General features: G+C 33.9%; 1 protein-coding gene across 2 annotated transcripts in view; it reads right to left on the bottom strand.

Moving 5' to 3' along the window:
* Positions 1-17,179, bottom strand: part of POLB (DNA polymerase beta) — a 34,061-nt gene that overhangs the window by 5,245 nt on the left and 11,637 nt on the right. For both annotated transcript variants that reach the window (XR_012473246.1, XM_074209029.1), the window contains exons 6-11: positions 16,503-16,552; positions 11,219-11,270; positions 8,102-8,156; positions 7,925-7,997; positions 6,541-6,611; positions 5,725-5,811 (exon numbers count right to left, since the gene is read on the bottom strand). Coding sequence is in view for 1 of the 2 variants with exons in the window: in XM_074209029.1 (XP_074065130.1) it covers positions 5,725-5,811; positions 6,541-6,611; positions 7,925-7,997; positions 8,102-8,156; positions 11,219-11,270; positions 16,503-16,552 (388 nt within the window). In the remaining variant the exon portion in view is untranslated. The remainder of the gene's footprint in view (positions 1-5,724; positions 5,812-6,540; positions 6,612-7,924; positions 7,998-8,101; positions 8,157-11,218; positions 11,271-16,502; positions 16,553-17,179) is intronic.

Raw genomic sequence — 17,179 nt, 5'->3', positions numbered from 1 at the left:
ATTAAGAAAAAAAAAAGGTAAAGTTTCACCAAATACGAAGTAGGAGCTCTTAAAATGATGTTTTCTCATAAAGCCAAGGAAATAGGCATCTAAAAAGCACTTGACACACATCAATTTTGGACTGAATTCTTTCACTTATCACTTATATGAAGCATCAAGGCACCCTATAGAAAAGAGGAACACAACTTGTCAACTTGTACCACATAAGTTATCCCACCAGAAATATCAAATCAACCGCTACTTCCAGTGATACTTGGAAGGAAATAGTCCAGGACTCTGATCCCCAGAGCCTTAAGATAATAGTGTCCTCCTTTATCCACCAGTCCTGCTTCTATCACATTTAAGGAAGAAAATCCTGTAGAGAAAGGACCAATTGACCCCACCAAACTTAATGCAAGGCAGCTAAGCTGAAGCAGCAAGGCACCCAAAAGGAAAGCAGGGAGACAGTTTATATCAAGAGGAAAGACATTACTTTTTAGTTAAATGCCAGGCACTTATAGCACAATGCTTTCTGCATAATAAATGGTTTTTCATTCATTCATCCAGTCTTCAAAACTTCAACCAGGAGTACTATTTAGTCTAAACTGCTATAATTTAATAGAGTTCCCAAAGACTAGATTTTCTTCATTTGGAAGACTATACTTAGGACTTTCCCATATAGAAGGGACATGGTTAGAGAATTAAGAAAACTTTACAGGGTGGCTAGGTGGCACAATGAATACAGCACGAGCCCTGGAGTCAGGAGTTCCTGAGTTCAAATCCGGCCTCAGACACTTACTAATTACCTAGCTGTGTGGCCTTGGGTAAGCCACTTAACCCCACTGTCTTGCAAAAGAAAAAAAGAAGAAAAAAAACTTTAGGTTAGCTTCACAATATGAAGCTCATCTTTCTGAGGCATCAACAAGTTTCAACTCAACTTCTATCTTCCACTGGATCAGAAATTATTTTCATCTGGAATTACCATACGGTAATACCTCCCGGATATGGTTGTTTTTGTTCCTGAGGCAAAGATCTTGCTGTTTGTCAAGTTAGTAAAAGGATTTTAGCTAAATGGTTTTGCTCCTATCCTCAAGGCTAATTTGATTTCCTGTATTTTTGCTAGAGAGCTAGTGTTAAAGAATTTCTGTGTATTATTGTAAATTCCTTGCTGGATTGAATGGATTAGCTGTTTGGCATTTCAATTGGATGGACTCATGTAGAGTGTTTGAAATGAAATCTTTCATTTTCTCAGGGGATTCTAGGTACCTTCTATTGTCCTTGAAATTCTCACTATACTATTTTATAAAAATTATTTGAAGCCAAGCTCACATTCAATACTACAGTTTAACTAATTCCTATATAATCAATAATAGGCATCTAAAAGGAAGAGAGCTCATTTTTTTCTTCTAAATGATATGATTATAGAATAAACAGCTCAATTATCTAAACTCTGATTAAACAAACAAAAAAGATTTGAAATAGCCCTTTCCAGCTTTTTTAAAAACTGGATTATTGCAGCTTGCAGGAATTTTTTTTTAATTACATCAGATCTGAGGATAAGTAACAAAGCACAGATGCTCATAACTTAATAAACATTTAGGAACAATGTCAAACTACTTCCTTGTAGTGTGTCAGAAAACGTGTTCATGATTCTTAGCCTACAGATTATAACATCAAGAGGTCAGGGAACAGATCTTTGTAATAGGACTCTGACAGTTTAATTCTATCTTTAAAAATTTGAATTTACTTTAAAATTAAGTAGCCTAGAGAGACCCTCAAATATCTCTTCTGTTTTACCATCTTTCCATTCTACTATTAATTCACCCTCACTTTTTATTTTCCATTCCTCAATGTTTTACTCAGAAGATTCCCTCTGTCCTAACAATTCATCCCCAGATTAAGCACTTATAATGTGCCAAACATTATGATAAACTATGAGGACACAAAGAAAGGCAAAAACAACTCCTGACCTCAAGGAACTCACTTTCAAATGGAGGAGACAAGCTGTGTATAAAAATTATAGAGTGGATGGGAGGTAAGTGATCTCAGAGGGAAAAGTAACAGCAGCTAGGGAGACTGGAAGAGGCCACCTGAAGAGAGTGGGATTTGAGCTAAATCTTCAAGGAAGCTAAAGGCAGAGGGAAGAGGATAATCATTCCAGACAAGAGGGGAGAAGCTAGTACAAAGAGTGCTGAGTAAGTAGCCCAGAGGAAAAGGATCACAAAATATGTGAGGGGTAATAAAGAATAAGAAGACTGGAAAAGGAGAAAGGAGTCAAGTTGTTAAGAACTTTATATGTCAAATAAAGGGCTTTCTATTTAATTCTGGAAGTAATGAGGAGTCACGTAGGCAGACCTATGCTTTAGGAAAATCATTTTTGCTGGATACATTAGAAGGGGGAGAGATCAATTAGAAATCAACTGCAGAGGGCAACTAGGTGGTGAAGTGGATAGAGCACCAGGCCAGGAGTCAGGAGGACTTAATTTTAAATTCAGCCTCAGACATTTAATAATACCTAGCTGTGTGACCTTGGTCAAGTCCCTTTAACCCCATTGTCTTACAAAAATCAAAACCAAAAAAAGAAAGAAATCAACTGCAACAGTGCAGACTGAGATGATGAGGGCATGACTAAGGTAGTGGCTAACTGAATGGTAAAAAGAGTAAATATAAATGTTGTACAGAAAGAAATAACAAGATTTGGCAAGAGACTGAATATAAAGGAGTAAGTGAGAATTGAGAAGTTGATGGTAGGAGTCTTGGTTACTGGGAGGAGGGTAGTACTTGGGAAGAGGAATTAGGGAAAAAGGATCACGGGCTCTGTTTTACTTGCTGAATGGAGTTCTTGGAAAGAGAACAAAGCCGAACTGGTACAGGGATCATCTATAGAGAAATAATTGAGTCCATGGTAAGTGATGATGTCACCAAATTAGATACTATAAAGGGAAAAGAGAATAAGATCTATGAGAAAGCCTTGAGGGACTCCCCCAATTAGTGGTATGACATGGATAAAGAGTTATAAAGGAGACTAAAGAGATAGATAGGAGAATCAAAAAAAAAAAAATTCTCACAAATACCTGAAGGAAAAAGTATCTGGAAGGGGTGAGCAACAAGGTGAGAACTGAGAAAAGCACATTAGAGTTGGCAATTTAGAGATTTACTGCTATATTATAATGAAAATAATACATAAAAAGTCTGTATACTTTGTACTTTTTCGAAGTGGTTTCAGGTATCATCTCATTTAAGTCTTACAATAACTTTGTCTACTGCAGGCAGAGCAGATAGGATTCAAAATTTTTTTTGCAAGACAATGGGGTTAAGTGACTTGCCCAAGGTCACACAGCTAGATAATTATTAAGTATCTGAGGCTGAATTTGAACTTGGGTCCTCCTGAGTCCAGGGCCAGTGTTCTATGTACTGTGTATCACCTAGCAGCCCTGATCCTAATTTTATAGATGAGAAAACTGGAGCATAGAAAGGGTAGGGTAGGTAGATAGACAGAAAGACACAGACAGTTGGTAGGAATTATAGGCTACATACCCTTTCCAAGTCTATTGCTTTTTCCACTGTCCTGAACAGTACAGCCACTTTCCCTCTTTGGACACATACTGATTCCCTCAGCAAAAACAATTTCAATCCTACTTGGAAGACTGAAGGTAAGTTTTCCTCATCCTTACAGATAAACCCTGGCTTTGGTCTTCTAAACAACAGCATCAAACTAGGGTCCTTATGAATTTTAGGGATAAAAGAGTTAATAACTATTTGCAAAACTCTAGTACTTCGGGGTGGCTAGGTGGTGCAGTGGACAAAGAACCAGCCCTGGAGTCAGGAGTACCTGAATTCAAATCCAGCCTCAGACACTTAATAATTACCTAGCTGTGTGGCCTTGGGCAAGCTACTTAACCCCATTTGCCTTGCAAAAACCTAAAAAAAACCAAACAAAAACAAACAAAAAAACTCTAGTGCTTCCTATCCTGTGTATCATTACAAAGTCTTACAATTTCCTAATCTGGCTTGAGTTATTGTGTTTAAAAGTAGGGACTTTCCATTTCTATTAATTGTTTCCTTCTGGAACAAGATTCTGTATAATCAAATGAGATAAAATATATTAAAACACCTCTAAAATGAGGCAATATATAAATTATTAACAAGTACTATTATTATCATCATTATTCAGCCAACAGTTACAGCCCTGGATATAATTTTCTGTTTTGCTGGGCTGTGGTTATGCCATTCAGAGTACAGTTACTGAAAGTTTAAGTAGAATAGCTAAATAATTGTATAGTAAAGCTAACTCATTATTCCTGAAAGGTTTTTTATAGAGTGTGTGTGTGTGTGTGTTGTGTGTGTGACACATGACAAAGTTGTTACTTTTGTTACTAGCCAAATTAAACTATGCAATAACATGGAATTTAGATCAGAGGTTTTACACTTCCAAACAGAGTCTAGAAGGAAATGATTACACACATTAACAAGTCAAAAAAGGAAAGGATTTTCTAGATTTATTTAGAAGCCTTTCCGTTGATATATATGAAGTATTGTTTGATAATCTATCTTTAAACCATGTGCAGTTTTTACTTCTTGCATCTTAATCCTCTAAGCCCCAAGGAAGACTGAGGGATTTTGATGACTGATTACACTTGATTTCATTATAAGACTTCTGTAACAGTATTCTTCCATTTCCTTTTCTAATCATGGCTTGTTTGCAATTCCCTGCCTCTTTCCTCATACATCTTATCTTCCTGTACTCCTCCTACTCCTTCACTCCATTATGCTGTATACTTTTCAGATTAATTCTAATCTCCTTGATAGAAGAAGTCAGCCAGAAATTTCAAAATAAAGATGAATTTTGGGAATGCTACAATTTCACTAGAATAGGTATTTCTGCCAACACAGACGTTTAATCCACTATAATTTAGTAGATGAACTTTGAGAGTTGCAGCCAAAAAAATTAATCACTTTGCAGTCAACTTTGGATGAGCCCTATGTGAAGTTAACTAGATTCATTCTGGAGCACAAGACATGCAATCTATTATTAGGTGTATAGTATATTGAAAACTTTTCCAGCTTCACAGAATCTCCCAGGGCTTATGCATCTGCTAATCTAATTGTCAATAAGTTATGGTCACTTCCACACATTATAATGAAGAATGAGAGAAACACTTTTGCAGAAAATTTGAGTAACAAATTTACTTTAATGGTAACAATTTTATACCTAAATTATCTTAGTAATTTTAAAAATAGCATTTACATTAAGAAGCACTGCAGAATTTTCTTAATTATCTTGTTGTTTAGTCATTATAGATGGTTTGATTCTTTGTTTTCTTTGCAAAAATACTAGAGTGGTTTTCTATTTCCTTCTGCAATTCATTTTACAGATGAGGAAACTAAGACAAAGAAGGTTGAGTGATTTGGCCAGTCATACTGCTAGTAAGGGTCTGAAGCCAGGTTTGAACTCATAAAGATAGTCTTTCTGACAACAGATCTTGTGCTCTATCCACTGAGTCATCCACCTGTTTCTTCTTGATTATCTACTTCAACAGCAAAGATCTACCACAAGTGAGAAATTTCAAGCAAATTTTTATACAAATTTATCTACAATGAGTTATAAATATCAGTTTCATTTATTATAATACTAGACTTCAGAGAAGACAGATTTGCAACCAATCAGACTGGTTAGTGGGAAGATGACTGAGAAATCTCCAAGATTTTTTCTATTATGTTAATCAAAAAAATCCAAAATCTCACCATAAACTTTGTGTCCCCCTTTGACAGAGTATCTGTGATGAAATGAACTTTCTGTAGTTGTTCTACAACTTGATGCAATAGCTTGGGCTAGAGATTCAAAATTAGTGAAACAAACAAAAGGAAAGAAATTAATGAAGAGGAATTAAAAATTATTTTTCTGAGGACCTATAAAAGAACATCTGGTAGTCTTATTTTCTGCACTAAGTACTTTTTTCTCCAGTAAAGACTGATAATAAGTATATGAAATAGAAGAAAAGACAGTTGCTCATCAAAATAATCAAACCAAGAAGTATACACAATTAATATTTTTATTTGAATAAATCGCATTAATAAACTAGGTGACATTTAAAGTGCATATTTCCCAAAACAAATTTAATATATTTAAATCTCTTATGGCATTTTCCCTAGAATCACATGATTCAGATTCTCAATGCCCTGATCACTAAAGCACCAGGTCTTTTTAAAATGCTATCTAACAATGTCTTCCCTATCTTATGAAATTTATTTCTTGAATTCAAATATAGAACTTCTCCCTTCAATTCAGACCATTTCTATAGGCTATCAAGATTCTATAATTCCAGTGTGTTAGTTATGCCTTCCCCATGTTGTATCATCTGCATTTTCACTAATATCAACTTAATTGTTGGGATAAAAGTTTTTATAACTAGTTTCCTTGTCACAGAACTCAACATAAAACACTTCTCCTAAATGAAAATCTTGTCATGAGTAAGATCCACTACAATACTCAAATGCCAACAAAAACAAATAAGTGCTGTTATGAAAAACTGACTAAATTTAATTAATGAACTCAGATACCTGTTTAGCTGACTCAGAAGTGAAACTAGGATGGGTGAGGAGAATATCCATATCTCCACTTGACTCTGCACCTGTGAAAATAAATACCAATAAATTAAATTCTTAATGTAAAATTATGAAAACAGGTAGACATGGAATCTGATTGATGACATAGGAAGATCTTACTTTTTTGCTTAACTTTCTATTTCACTGTTCTTCATATTCAGAGTATCTTTACTGTCTAATCAAGTAAATACTGATGCTGTTATCAGAATCTGGGATAAAAACTGTCACTAGTATTATTTTATACAAATAACTTTAATTTCAATATATTAGAAAATGCACCTGTAGTTTGTTTCAAAATATAAACTCTTCATTAACTGGAATAGTCATATATTTTAGATAAATTAATATTCATCAAAAACCCTTGTTCAAACTTTATGGTTGGATAATTTTCAAATATATTGGTACACTTTCCTGTTCTGGGAAGTACACCACTGTTAATATAAATTTTTTTGGTGACTGAGAATCTTCCTCCTAAACATCAATGAATGATCTTTGTCCAGTACTGAAAACTAGGAAGATATTACATTGAAAAGTACTGACTCTAGGACTAAACCTAGATGATTCTTTAGGATATTTCAGATTATTGGATAAAAGCTTGGAAAGTAATGACCTTTCATCCTATCAGTTTGTTTTCCTACCATTTGTCCATTCTCCACAAAATACGAATTCCCTCAATGCCCACCAAATTTAAAACCACTAAGGATTCTGGTTAATGGTTTCTTACTGTAGTTATTTTATGTTAAGTGTACAACTAACTACAGGGATAAAAGAGAATGAAGACAGAATTCTTTCTTAACTAAAGGTAAGCAAATAATTCTGTTAAATGGGCACCTGACCTTATGTTCCAGGGAGGATGTCTAACTAGAAAGAGTAACACTCTTGGTGTATTCTCCAACATTCCTTCCCAGTTGCAGCCCCTGGGAATAATGAAAATGATTTCCTTTTCCTATTTCTAGCCCCTTTTTGCAGTTGTTGCTTCTAAGTTTTAACTCTAAGAAAAGCAAGTGATAGTATAACTCTGGTTTCTCCTATACTATATTGTTAATGCAATTGTCAGTAGTATTTCTGACTACCTAACTCCTACTTCTTAGGGTGAATATGATCAGGACAATTTTCTAAGATTATTTTCATAGATTCTGTGAAAGCTATTATATTATCATCCTACAACAAAAACAAGTTAACTGTTCTTGAATCTAACCAATTCTAATCATTTTCTCAACTACACATTTTTCAAGACAATACTACTGAGTTTTAATGACTTCGTTAGCTTTACAATCTTAATCCTGACAGGGCAATTCAATTATCATTATATGACATTACAGAACTGTGAATCACTCACCTCGTCGGAAACTTCCACACACTGTGGCAATATATTTTGGATCAACTTTCTTAATTTCATTCAATACAATATCCTAGGAAAGAAGGGGGGGAGGCAAATTAAAACCCTAAAAATACTTGTTTTAACTTTAGTCACTTTTCCCTCACATCACCAGAATATGATAAAGGAATCTCTTACTTGCATTTGGAGCATCTCTTCCCTGGGAATTCTCTTCTCAAAGTCTTCAAAGTATCTAACAAAAAAAAAAAAAATTAAAAACAATGAGTTTTAATTGTCCTTAAAATTAAACACGATTCTTTTTCAGAAACCAAATCTTTCATAAAAATTAAGCTTTACTATGAACTAGTTAAGCAATGGCAACTTGTATCTTAACCTTAATTCCTAAAGATGAAGAAAAGTGCTATAACAATTCGGAAAATTTTATCTATACTTAATGATAAGTAACTATTATATTCTGACTCACATTTTCTAAGAAAGAGAGAAATGAATGAATTCAAGTAAGTGAGTCAGTTTACAAATTAAATCCATACTCTGCTGGTAATTCAGGGCGTTACAGCTTCTATTTTCCTAATCTGTGAACATTTTCCCCAGTATCTCATGTTTGTTATGTGGATTGGCTTAAAAAAGACACCAATTAATTAATATGCTCCCTCAGGATAATTAGCTTCCTTAGAATAATTCAGATTATTGGATAAAAGCTTGGAAAGTAATAATAACACATTTTTCTTTCTGCAAGTAAACCTAGGAAAAGATAGCACATCTATCTAAATTATAGATGTGTTCCGATAAAGGAATGATAGAATATCCTTTTTTTTGTTTTTTGCAAGGCAATGGGGTTAAGTGACTTTCCCAGGGTCATACAGCTAAGTAAGCAGTGTCTGAGGCCAAATTCAAACTCAGGTCCTCCTGACTTCTGAGTTGATGCTCTAACCACTGCCCCACCTAGCTTCCCCTATGACAGAATATTCTTAAATCAAGTTTTCTATAAAGATTACTTTACAGTACAAAGTATCCCTATTCCATGAAGGAAATTTTGAAAGGCTGATATCACTTTATAAAAAGTTCCCACTTTTTATACAGAGAATAAACATAAAATTAATTTAAGCCTTTTTAAAAGCATACAGAACCAAGAAAAATAGTCATTAATGCTGATGATAAGAACTGTTAATATTTATAGTGATTTAAGTTTTTGCTTTCTTTACAACAATCTCGTGAAGTAGGTAGTATAAAAATCTCCTGTTTTATATATGAAGAAATTAAGGCAAAATGACCTAACCAGGATCACATAATTTTGTCAGAGTCCAGACTCAAATCAAGGTCTCCTTACTCAAAAACCAGTTCCCCTTCCACTATATCAGTCTTCTTGTCCTATAGTGGAAATTTAATTCAAATCACATAAAAATAAAACAATCTCTGCCTTGCTTGTAAACACAAATAAGTTAAGGCACTAAGGAGAAACAGAACACAGAGCAAACACCTGAGACAAAACTTGAAGGGAAAATAGGGATTAAAAAACTGAGTTGATGTATTGTGGGAAAGAGGATTGCTTGAGTAAATGTATGGAGGCAAGAGATGTTACTGTCCAGTTAATGGTTCAAAGACTGTAGTCAGATCTGAGTGAAATATGTGGATAATAATATGGAATAAAGGCAGGCTGACACCAGACTGTGAGATAGTCTTATAGTCAGGCTAAGAAGTTTATATTTTACCCTAAAGAACTGAGTCTTCAGAATATTATCTGGCAAATGTATAGAGGTCAGAGTAAAGCAAAGAGATCCTGGAAGCAGAATTCAATTAAAAGGTGATCAAAATAGTGCAGATGACAGGTGATGGATGATATTCTGAATCAAGGTGGTGGCTCTGAGTGATAGGTAGAACACAAATACAATGGATGTTACAGAGGTAGACTTGGAGCATCTTGGTAACTGACTGGTCATTTGTTAGGGAAAAAAATTCTAAGATAGTATTATCAAAGAAGCCAAATGAGGAAAAAACATCCAAGGGAACAGGGTGGTGAAATCTCAAAAGATATAGAAAGATCAAGAAGGACAAGAACTGAGATAAGGTTTCTGGACTTAGGAGAAAAGAAATTATTGGTAACCTTCCAAGACAGTGATGGAAAAAGCACTGAACTTGGATCCGAGGACAGAGTCCTGGATCTTCTACACACTAGCCATGTGATTAGAAAAGGTCTCTAACCTTGCAAAGCCACTGGAGATGATGCAATTTGCATTATGCATCTCCTAAGACTGTTTTTAAAAAAAGTGTTCTGGGGTGGCTAGGTGGTGCAGTGGATAAACCACCGGCCCTGAAGTCAGGAGTACCTGGGTTCAAATCCAGTCTCAGACACTTGATAATTACCTAGCTGTGTGGCCTTGGGCAAGCCACTTAACCCCATTTGCCTTGCAAAAACCCTAAAAAAAAAAAGTGTTCTTTGAAATGTATAAATGTGAGCTTCCAATGTTCATTCAACACTTAATATTTAATTATAATTTCCTTCCCTAAACTTTTCATATTCATGCTTTGCCACCCAACCACAGAATTACCCAGAATTACTGTAGTTGAATAAGTCATCAGTATGTAATCAGTTTAATGATAAGCCTCTCTAAACTCAGGCTGGTTCTCAGAGAATTATTTTTATCAGTGAGACTAAAAATGAATGTCCTTTCAGTTTGGTAGCACCTATTAAAGAATAACATATAAGAACCAAAGTAATACATATTTGAAAGAATATATATATACATATACATATATATATATATATATATGTGTGTGTGTGTGTGTACACACACACACACACACACACACACACACAAACATACTATCTTATAAATATCCTACAATAAAGTCTTTCTCTACTGACTCAAGGAAGTATTTGTGGGTTCCTGAAGCTTACCCCCAGACTGTAAGCTTTGGCAGGATTCTGCCAAATTGGAAAGGCTTCAAATGTTAATGTGAAAAAAGAGACTGTCACCCTAGGAGCACTCTAAATTTGGGGAAATTCAGCATCAAAAAACATGAAGAGGTGACAATTTGTATAGCAGAAGGAGTATTTACACTAGTTAAATGTGAGTCTTTTGAAGAATGTAAATATGTCTGTATCCATTTCTATATGTAGCTAAATCTTTAAAAATATTGAAATGTATCTAACAGGACATAACAACAGTACTGGGCATTTCTGCAATGAGAAATTATTGAGTTCTATTAACTCTGAAGAGATTTTACTGAAGTCTCAAAGAGCAGTTTTTAGAATTAGTCTTCAAATCTCAAGTGTCAACAAATAAGATGTCTTACCTCAGCCCAATTCGCTGATGATGGTTTAACTTCTTTTCATTTTTTCTAAGATCTATGAAGGAAATAAAAAAATTTAAAAAGTAAAATCCAGCACCTTGGAAAAATCACTTCATTTTAAAAAAAGAACTAACCAAAATTTTTAGTTCACTGAAATGATCTTTCCAAAGTTTATCAGAGGGGCGGCTAGGTGGTGCATTGGATAGAGTACCAGTCCTGGAGTCAAGAGGACTCAAATTCAAATCTGACCTCAGACACTTAATAATTACCTAGCTGTGTGACCTTGGGCAAGTCACTTAACCCCATTGCCTTGCAAAAACAAAAAAAAGTTTATCAGAAAGGAAATTAAATATAAAAAGACTTACTGCTGCTCTTATGACAGATTTGCATTAAGTACATTCATGTTCTTTAACAATTTCATGAGATTAGTAAAGTGTTAGGTTATCCTCAGGATAAAGTACAGAATGTCACTACATGAAACCTATACTAGAAATTCCTATCTCCTAGGACAAACATACTGCATGGTCAATTGTATTTCTGGACAGAACAAATATAGTTTCAACATAACATTCTTTTTTTAAATTTTATTTATTTATTTTTCCAACTACATGCAAAGATAGTTTTCAGCAATCAGTTTTTGCAAGGTTTTTAGTTTCATTTTTCTCCCTCCCCTCCCCTCCCCTTCCCTTTGACAAAAAGCAATCTAATATAGGTTATACATGTGTAACTATCAACATAACAACCTTTAGTACTATTATCTATGAATTAAATCGAAGCAATGATGTAGAAATATGATTCAAAAGCTAATTGATAAACCCTGAATTTGAAGGATTAAAAAGATGCAAGAGAACAGTATATTGGAGATAAACACCTTCAGATCACCAAAAGGAAATCAATAACAATCACAGATTCAAGGTAGCACTATAGTAAGTACTAAAGTAAAATTAAAAAAAAACTCTTATATGCACAAAGACTACAAAATAATGATTACATTCAGCAGTCAATGAAAAGAAGGACTGAAAGGGATTTCAGAATTTTCAAAGGTAGTTGTATGGGATGGAAAAAAGGTATATCCAACTGCAATTTTACTTGAAAAATCCACCCTTCAACACTTGTTTGTTACCTCCTGGTTTTGAACATGGTCAGACGTCCCTCATCTTTAAAGAAAGAAAGAAAAACAAAAGAAATAAATCTTGCTTAAGTATTCCCTGTTCCAATCTATCTCTTTTCTTCACTGTGAAACTCTGTTAAGTGGTTTATACTTTACTTACAACCTTGTTTCCCCACCATTGTACTAAAACCAGTCTTAAGAATCAATCTGGCTAAAGCAAAAACTTCCTCACTGTGCTTTTCTCAGGAATTTGAAATTTCTGGCCACATTTCTTTTCAAAATCTCCTCCTCTTTTATCTTCTATTACTGCAGTTTTCTAGCTCTCTTCCCTCTGAACTTTCTTTTCCCCTTTCTGGATCCTTATTCCAACATCTAACCAGTTTCATGGGTTTCTCTCAAAGTTTTCTACTCTTTTCTTTACCATCCCTTTTTCAAGTTCATTCATTCTGACTTTATCACCTTAGCACACAACTACATAACCTTTTAAAGTTTACAAATTACTTTCTTCAAAATAACCAATAAATAGGAGGATCCTATTACCATGGGGATCCATTACCACTATTATCTACCTTGCTCATTTTACAGATGAAGCAATGGAAACTTGAAAAGTTAAGTGATTTGTTTACAGCCACAAGTAACAGAATTAATCCTGAGGTCTTCTGACTCCAAGTCCAGTTACTCTTTCTACAATATTGTACTAATTCTAACCTGTTATGTTGGTGATTCCCAAAATTACATTTCCCATTCTAACCTCATTCCATCTGACCTCAGATCTAATATTTTTAAAATGACTATTAGGACATCTTCACTTAGGAATCCTTAGCCACCTCATTTAGAGGTTTCAAACAAAGCTTATTAACTTTCTCTCTCAAAACTATTCCCCCTTTCAAATTTCTTATTTCTGTTAGTGAGCTGTACTTGGTTTTATTCACTCAAGTCAAATACCTTGAAATCTCACCTTTGACTCTTTTCTTCCTGGGCCTATTCAGTCTGTCACAAAGCCATGTCATTTCTTCCAATTAATAAGTTTTTTCCTCTTCTAGTCTCATCAGCTTTCTTAAATTTTTTTTAAATTCACATTTTCTCCCCAAAGAAAAAAAATGTCAATTTCTTATAACAAACATAAATAGAACAAAATAAATTCCTGCATTGACTGTCCAAAAATGTCACTTTGCACATTAAATCCATCACCTTTTTATCAGAAGGTGGGTACCAGCCTCATCAGTCCACTGGATTCATGGTTAGTTATGATACTGATAAGAATTTCAGAGTTGTTTCTATTCAATGGTGTTTTGATTTTAAGAGATTTTTCTCCTGGTTCTGCTCACTTCACTTTTCATCTATTCATACAACTGTTTTCAGGTTTCTCCATATCCTTCTCTTTTATCATTTCTTATGGCATGGTAGTATTCCACTACACCTATAATTTGTTATCCAATTGATGGACATTCCTTTCAGTTATTTGCCACTGCAAAAAGAGCTACCATAAATATTTCTGTACAATAGAGTCCTTTTCCTATTTTTTGAATCTCTTTAAAGTATAGTCCTCTTTTAATGTTACCAAGGGTATGCACAGTGTAGTGACTCTGGGGGTATATAGTTCCAAATAGCTTTCCAGAATAGTTGAATTCAGTTACATTAACAATGTATTAATATGCCTGTTTTCTGCCAATTATTTGTCATTATCATTTTTTTGATGATCGTTGACAATCTAATTAGGGTGAGATAGAACTTCTGGACTTGATTTACTTTGTATTTCTAATTATTCTTTTGGCTACTGATATTTTGAATTTCTCCTTTTTAAAATTTCCTGTTCACATCTTTTGATGATTTATTAACTGAGGATCCATTCCCACTATTATCTACCTTGCTCAAGTTTTTCTCAAGATTATTCTGATATTCTCAAAAATATTTCTGTCTTCTAGTCTTTCCCCTCTTCAAAAAAACACCCAACATATCTATGATCAGATTAATATTTCTAAAATACCACTTTTATCATGCTGTTCCACTGCTGTTCAGTCAAGTCCAACTCTATGTGACCCAAATATTCTTTGAGATTTTCTTGACAAAGATACTGGCATGGTCTATTATTTCCTTCTCCAGTATATTAAGACAAAGAGAGGTTAAGTGACTTGCCCAGGGTCACATAGCTAAAGTCTGAAGCCAGATTTGAACTCAAATCTTCTTGACCATAGCACTCTATTCACTGAAACACCTAGCTGCCACCAAAGCAAACAGAAAGGTTAAGTAACTAATTCAGGCTCATATAATTAGCAAACAATGGAGGCTATTTTTATTTTTTAATTTAATTTTATTATTTTTAAAAATTCTATTTATTTAAGGCAATGGGATTAAGTGGCTTGCCCAGGGTCACACTGCTAGTTAATTATTAAGTGTCTGAGGTCAAATTTGAACTGAGGTCCTCCTGACTCCAGGGTCAGTGCTCTATTCATTGTGCCACCTAGCTGCCCTTGGAGGTTAATTTTAAACTCAGTTCCTCCTAACTATAGTTTGGAGGCTAATTTTAAACTCAGTTCCTCCCAGAATTCTGGCTACTGAGTTATCCAGCTGCCACTATAAAACCTATAATGGCTTCTAAATCATCAAATTCAAACCTGGTATTCAAAAGGCTTAGTAATCAGCTTACTTTAATTCATAAAATTCCTAAATGCAAACCATGATCTTACCTTCATACCTTTGTTCCTGCTGTTCTCATACTAAAACACCCTCCCTACCCTTCCATATTTCTATTAAATTTAAATTTTTTAAAGACTTACCCTCTTTTTATGGAAAATGCAGCCCACAGGGATTGCTCTCCTCTTCTAACTGTCCATAACACTGAATTTCTATAATCAGCTCTCCTTGGTTTAGCTATTAACTATAATATTGCTTTCTAAATGTTTAATGTGTTTTAATCTTGATTCTTCACGATTAAAAAGATACTTTGCCCCCTAAGGGCATGTACACAGTGGGCACTCAATCAATATTTAAGAACATAGACATAAACAGTTGTTTTGTTACACATCAATGAGTTGTGGAATATATTTGTGTGTCCTTGTTTAAGGTAAATCATACCCTTGAAAAGTATGAAAAGATAACAGATTACATTCAGTGAGTTTTTACATGAAATTTTAAAAAAGTTTTACAATTACTTGATTTATGCTTTGGTTTCTCAAAGTACATTCTTTTGCTATTAAACAAACCTGGGGTTGCTCCCAGAAAGCTTTTCATACATACAAACCTTTTTTTATCCACATACAAACCTTAATGCTATAATAACTTGAATGCCCTCAGAATACTGATAATATTATACAAAATAAAGAGCAACTTACAACCTTAAAGGCTAATACAAAAATACTGTAAAATATCCCACCTCCTTTGCTAAAGGGAAAAGATGTATTTTTTTCCTTAATCTCAAACTTAGGAAATATGTGAATAGAAATTATATTGGCTAGTAAGTTTTACTGTCAAATTAGTTTCTTATCTAAACATAGAGGAATATTGCATCCTTCCATCTATCTCATCACATTTCTTTTCCAAATCTCCTCTCTCCTTTATCTTATGTTAGTGCAATTTTCTAGCTCTCCTCCCTCTGAACTTTCTTTTCCCCTTTCTGGATCCTTATTCAAACATCTAACCATAGTTAGAGAGAAACCATAATTTCATGGGTTTCTCTCAAAGTTCTCTATTCTTTTCTTTACCTTCCCTTCTTCAATGAGTTCATTTGAGCATACAAGTGAGAAGTTTTTTGGATTTCCTGTAACACTAACAGTCTTACCTAAGACAAAATTTAGCTTACTATTTTGATCATGACAATGCTCCAAGACAATTCCAGAGAACACATGATGAAAACATGTTATTTATCTCCAGAGAGAACTTATGAACTCTGAGTGCAGATTGAAGTAAACTTTTTAAGTTATTTTCATTGTTTTATTTTGTATTTTGTTTTGCAACATGGCTAATATGAAAGCAAATTTTCATAATTTCATATCTATAATTGATATCAAATTGTTTGCCTTCTCAAGTGGGAGCAAGAGGAAAGAAAAAAGAGGATTTGGAACCCAAACTTTAAAAAATGTTTGCTAAAATGTTTTTACATTTAATTGGGAAATAGTTAATGAATAAAAATAATTTTTAAAAATTTAGCTTACAAATAATGACTAAGTATACACTCACCTTCCAATGTTTTAATTCCTTCATCTACAAGCTTCCTTGCAGCAGATGGGCTGCAAGAAAAAAACTATCAACTACAGATGCAAAATGAAAACTTTATGTCCTTGAAATAGAATGTTATAGTTATATGTCCTCATAAACAGTTAACCTAAGAGTAGCTATTTAAGTTAAAGAATATTATTACAACAATTTATCATTTACTTTATTAATTTCGATCATAACTAACAGTCATGAATTTGAACTTGAAAAAAGGCATATATTGGATCAGTTATCATAAAGTCTATACTCCTTACTCCATAGGATAATTATGGAGGCACTAACAGACCTTTATATTCTGTATTAGAACAACAGAACATAACTGCTCACCTAAAGAAGTGACAGCTGATGGCAAGAGGCAGAAATTCAGTTCAATTTAACATATATTAAGTATTTTGTACGCAAAAGGCACACTACCAGAAGGTGAATAATATGAAAGTGTATGCTTTCATAGAGCTTACATTTCCCTGGGGAGATACAATGTGTATGTAGGTAAATAAAGTACAAAATAAAGAGTGAAGGGGCAAGGGAGAGATCAAAATTGAAAGGAAAATTTAGGGAAGAGCTTACTAAAATGTCAAGAGGGTTGGAAAAGGGTCACAGAAGGCTTAAAGGAAAAAGTAGTATTCAAGTGAAGAAGCTCT

This window comes from Macrotis lagotis, chromosome 1 (assembly GCF_037893015.1).
Source record: "Macrotis lagotis isolate mMagLag1 chromosome 1, bilby.v1.9.chrom.fasta, whole genome shotgun sequence".
Taxonomy (NCBI): Eukaryota; Metazoa; Chordata; class Mammalia; order Peramelemorphia; family Peramelidae; genus Macrotis; species Macrotis lagotis.
Note: the sequence above shows the minus strand (reverse complement) of the source record. Positions and strands in the feature narration are given on the sequence as shown.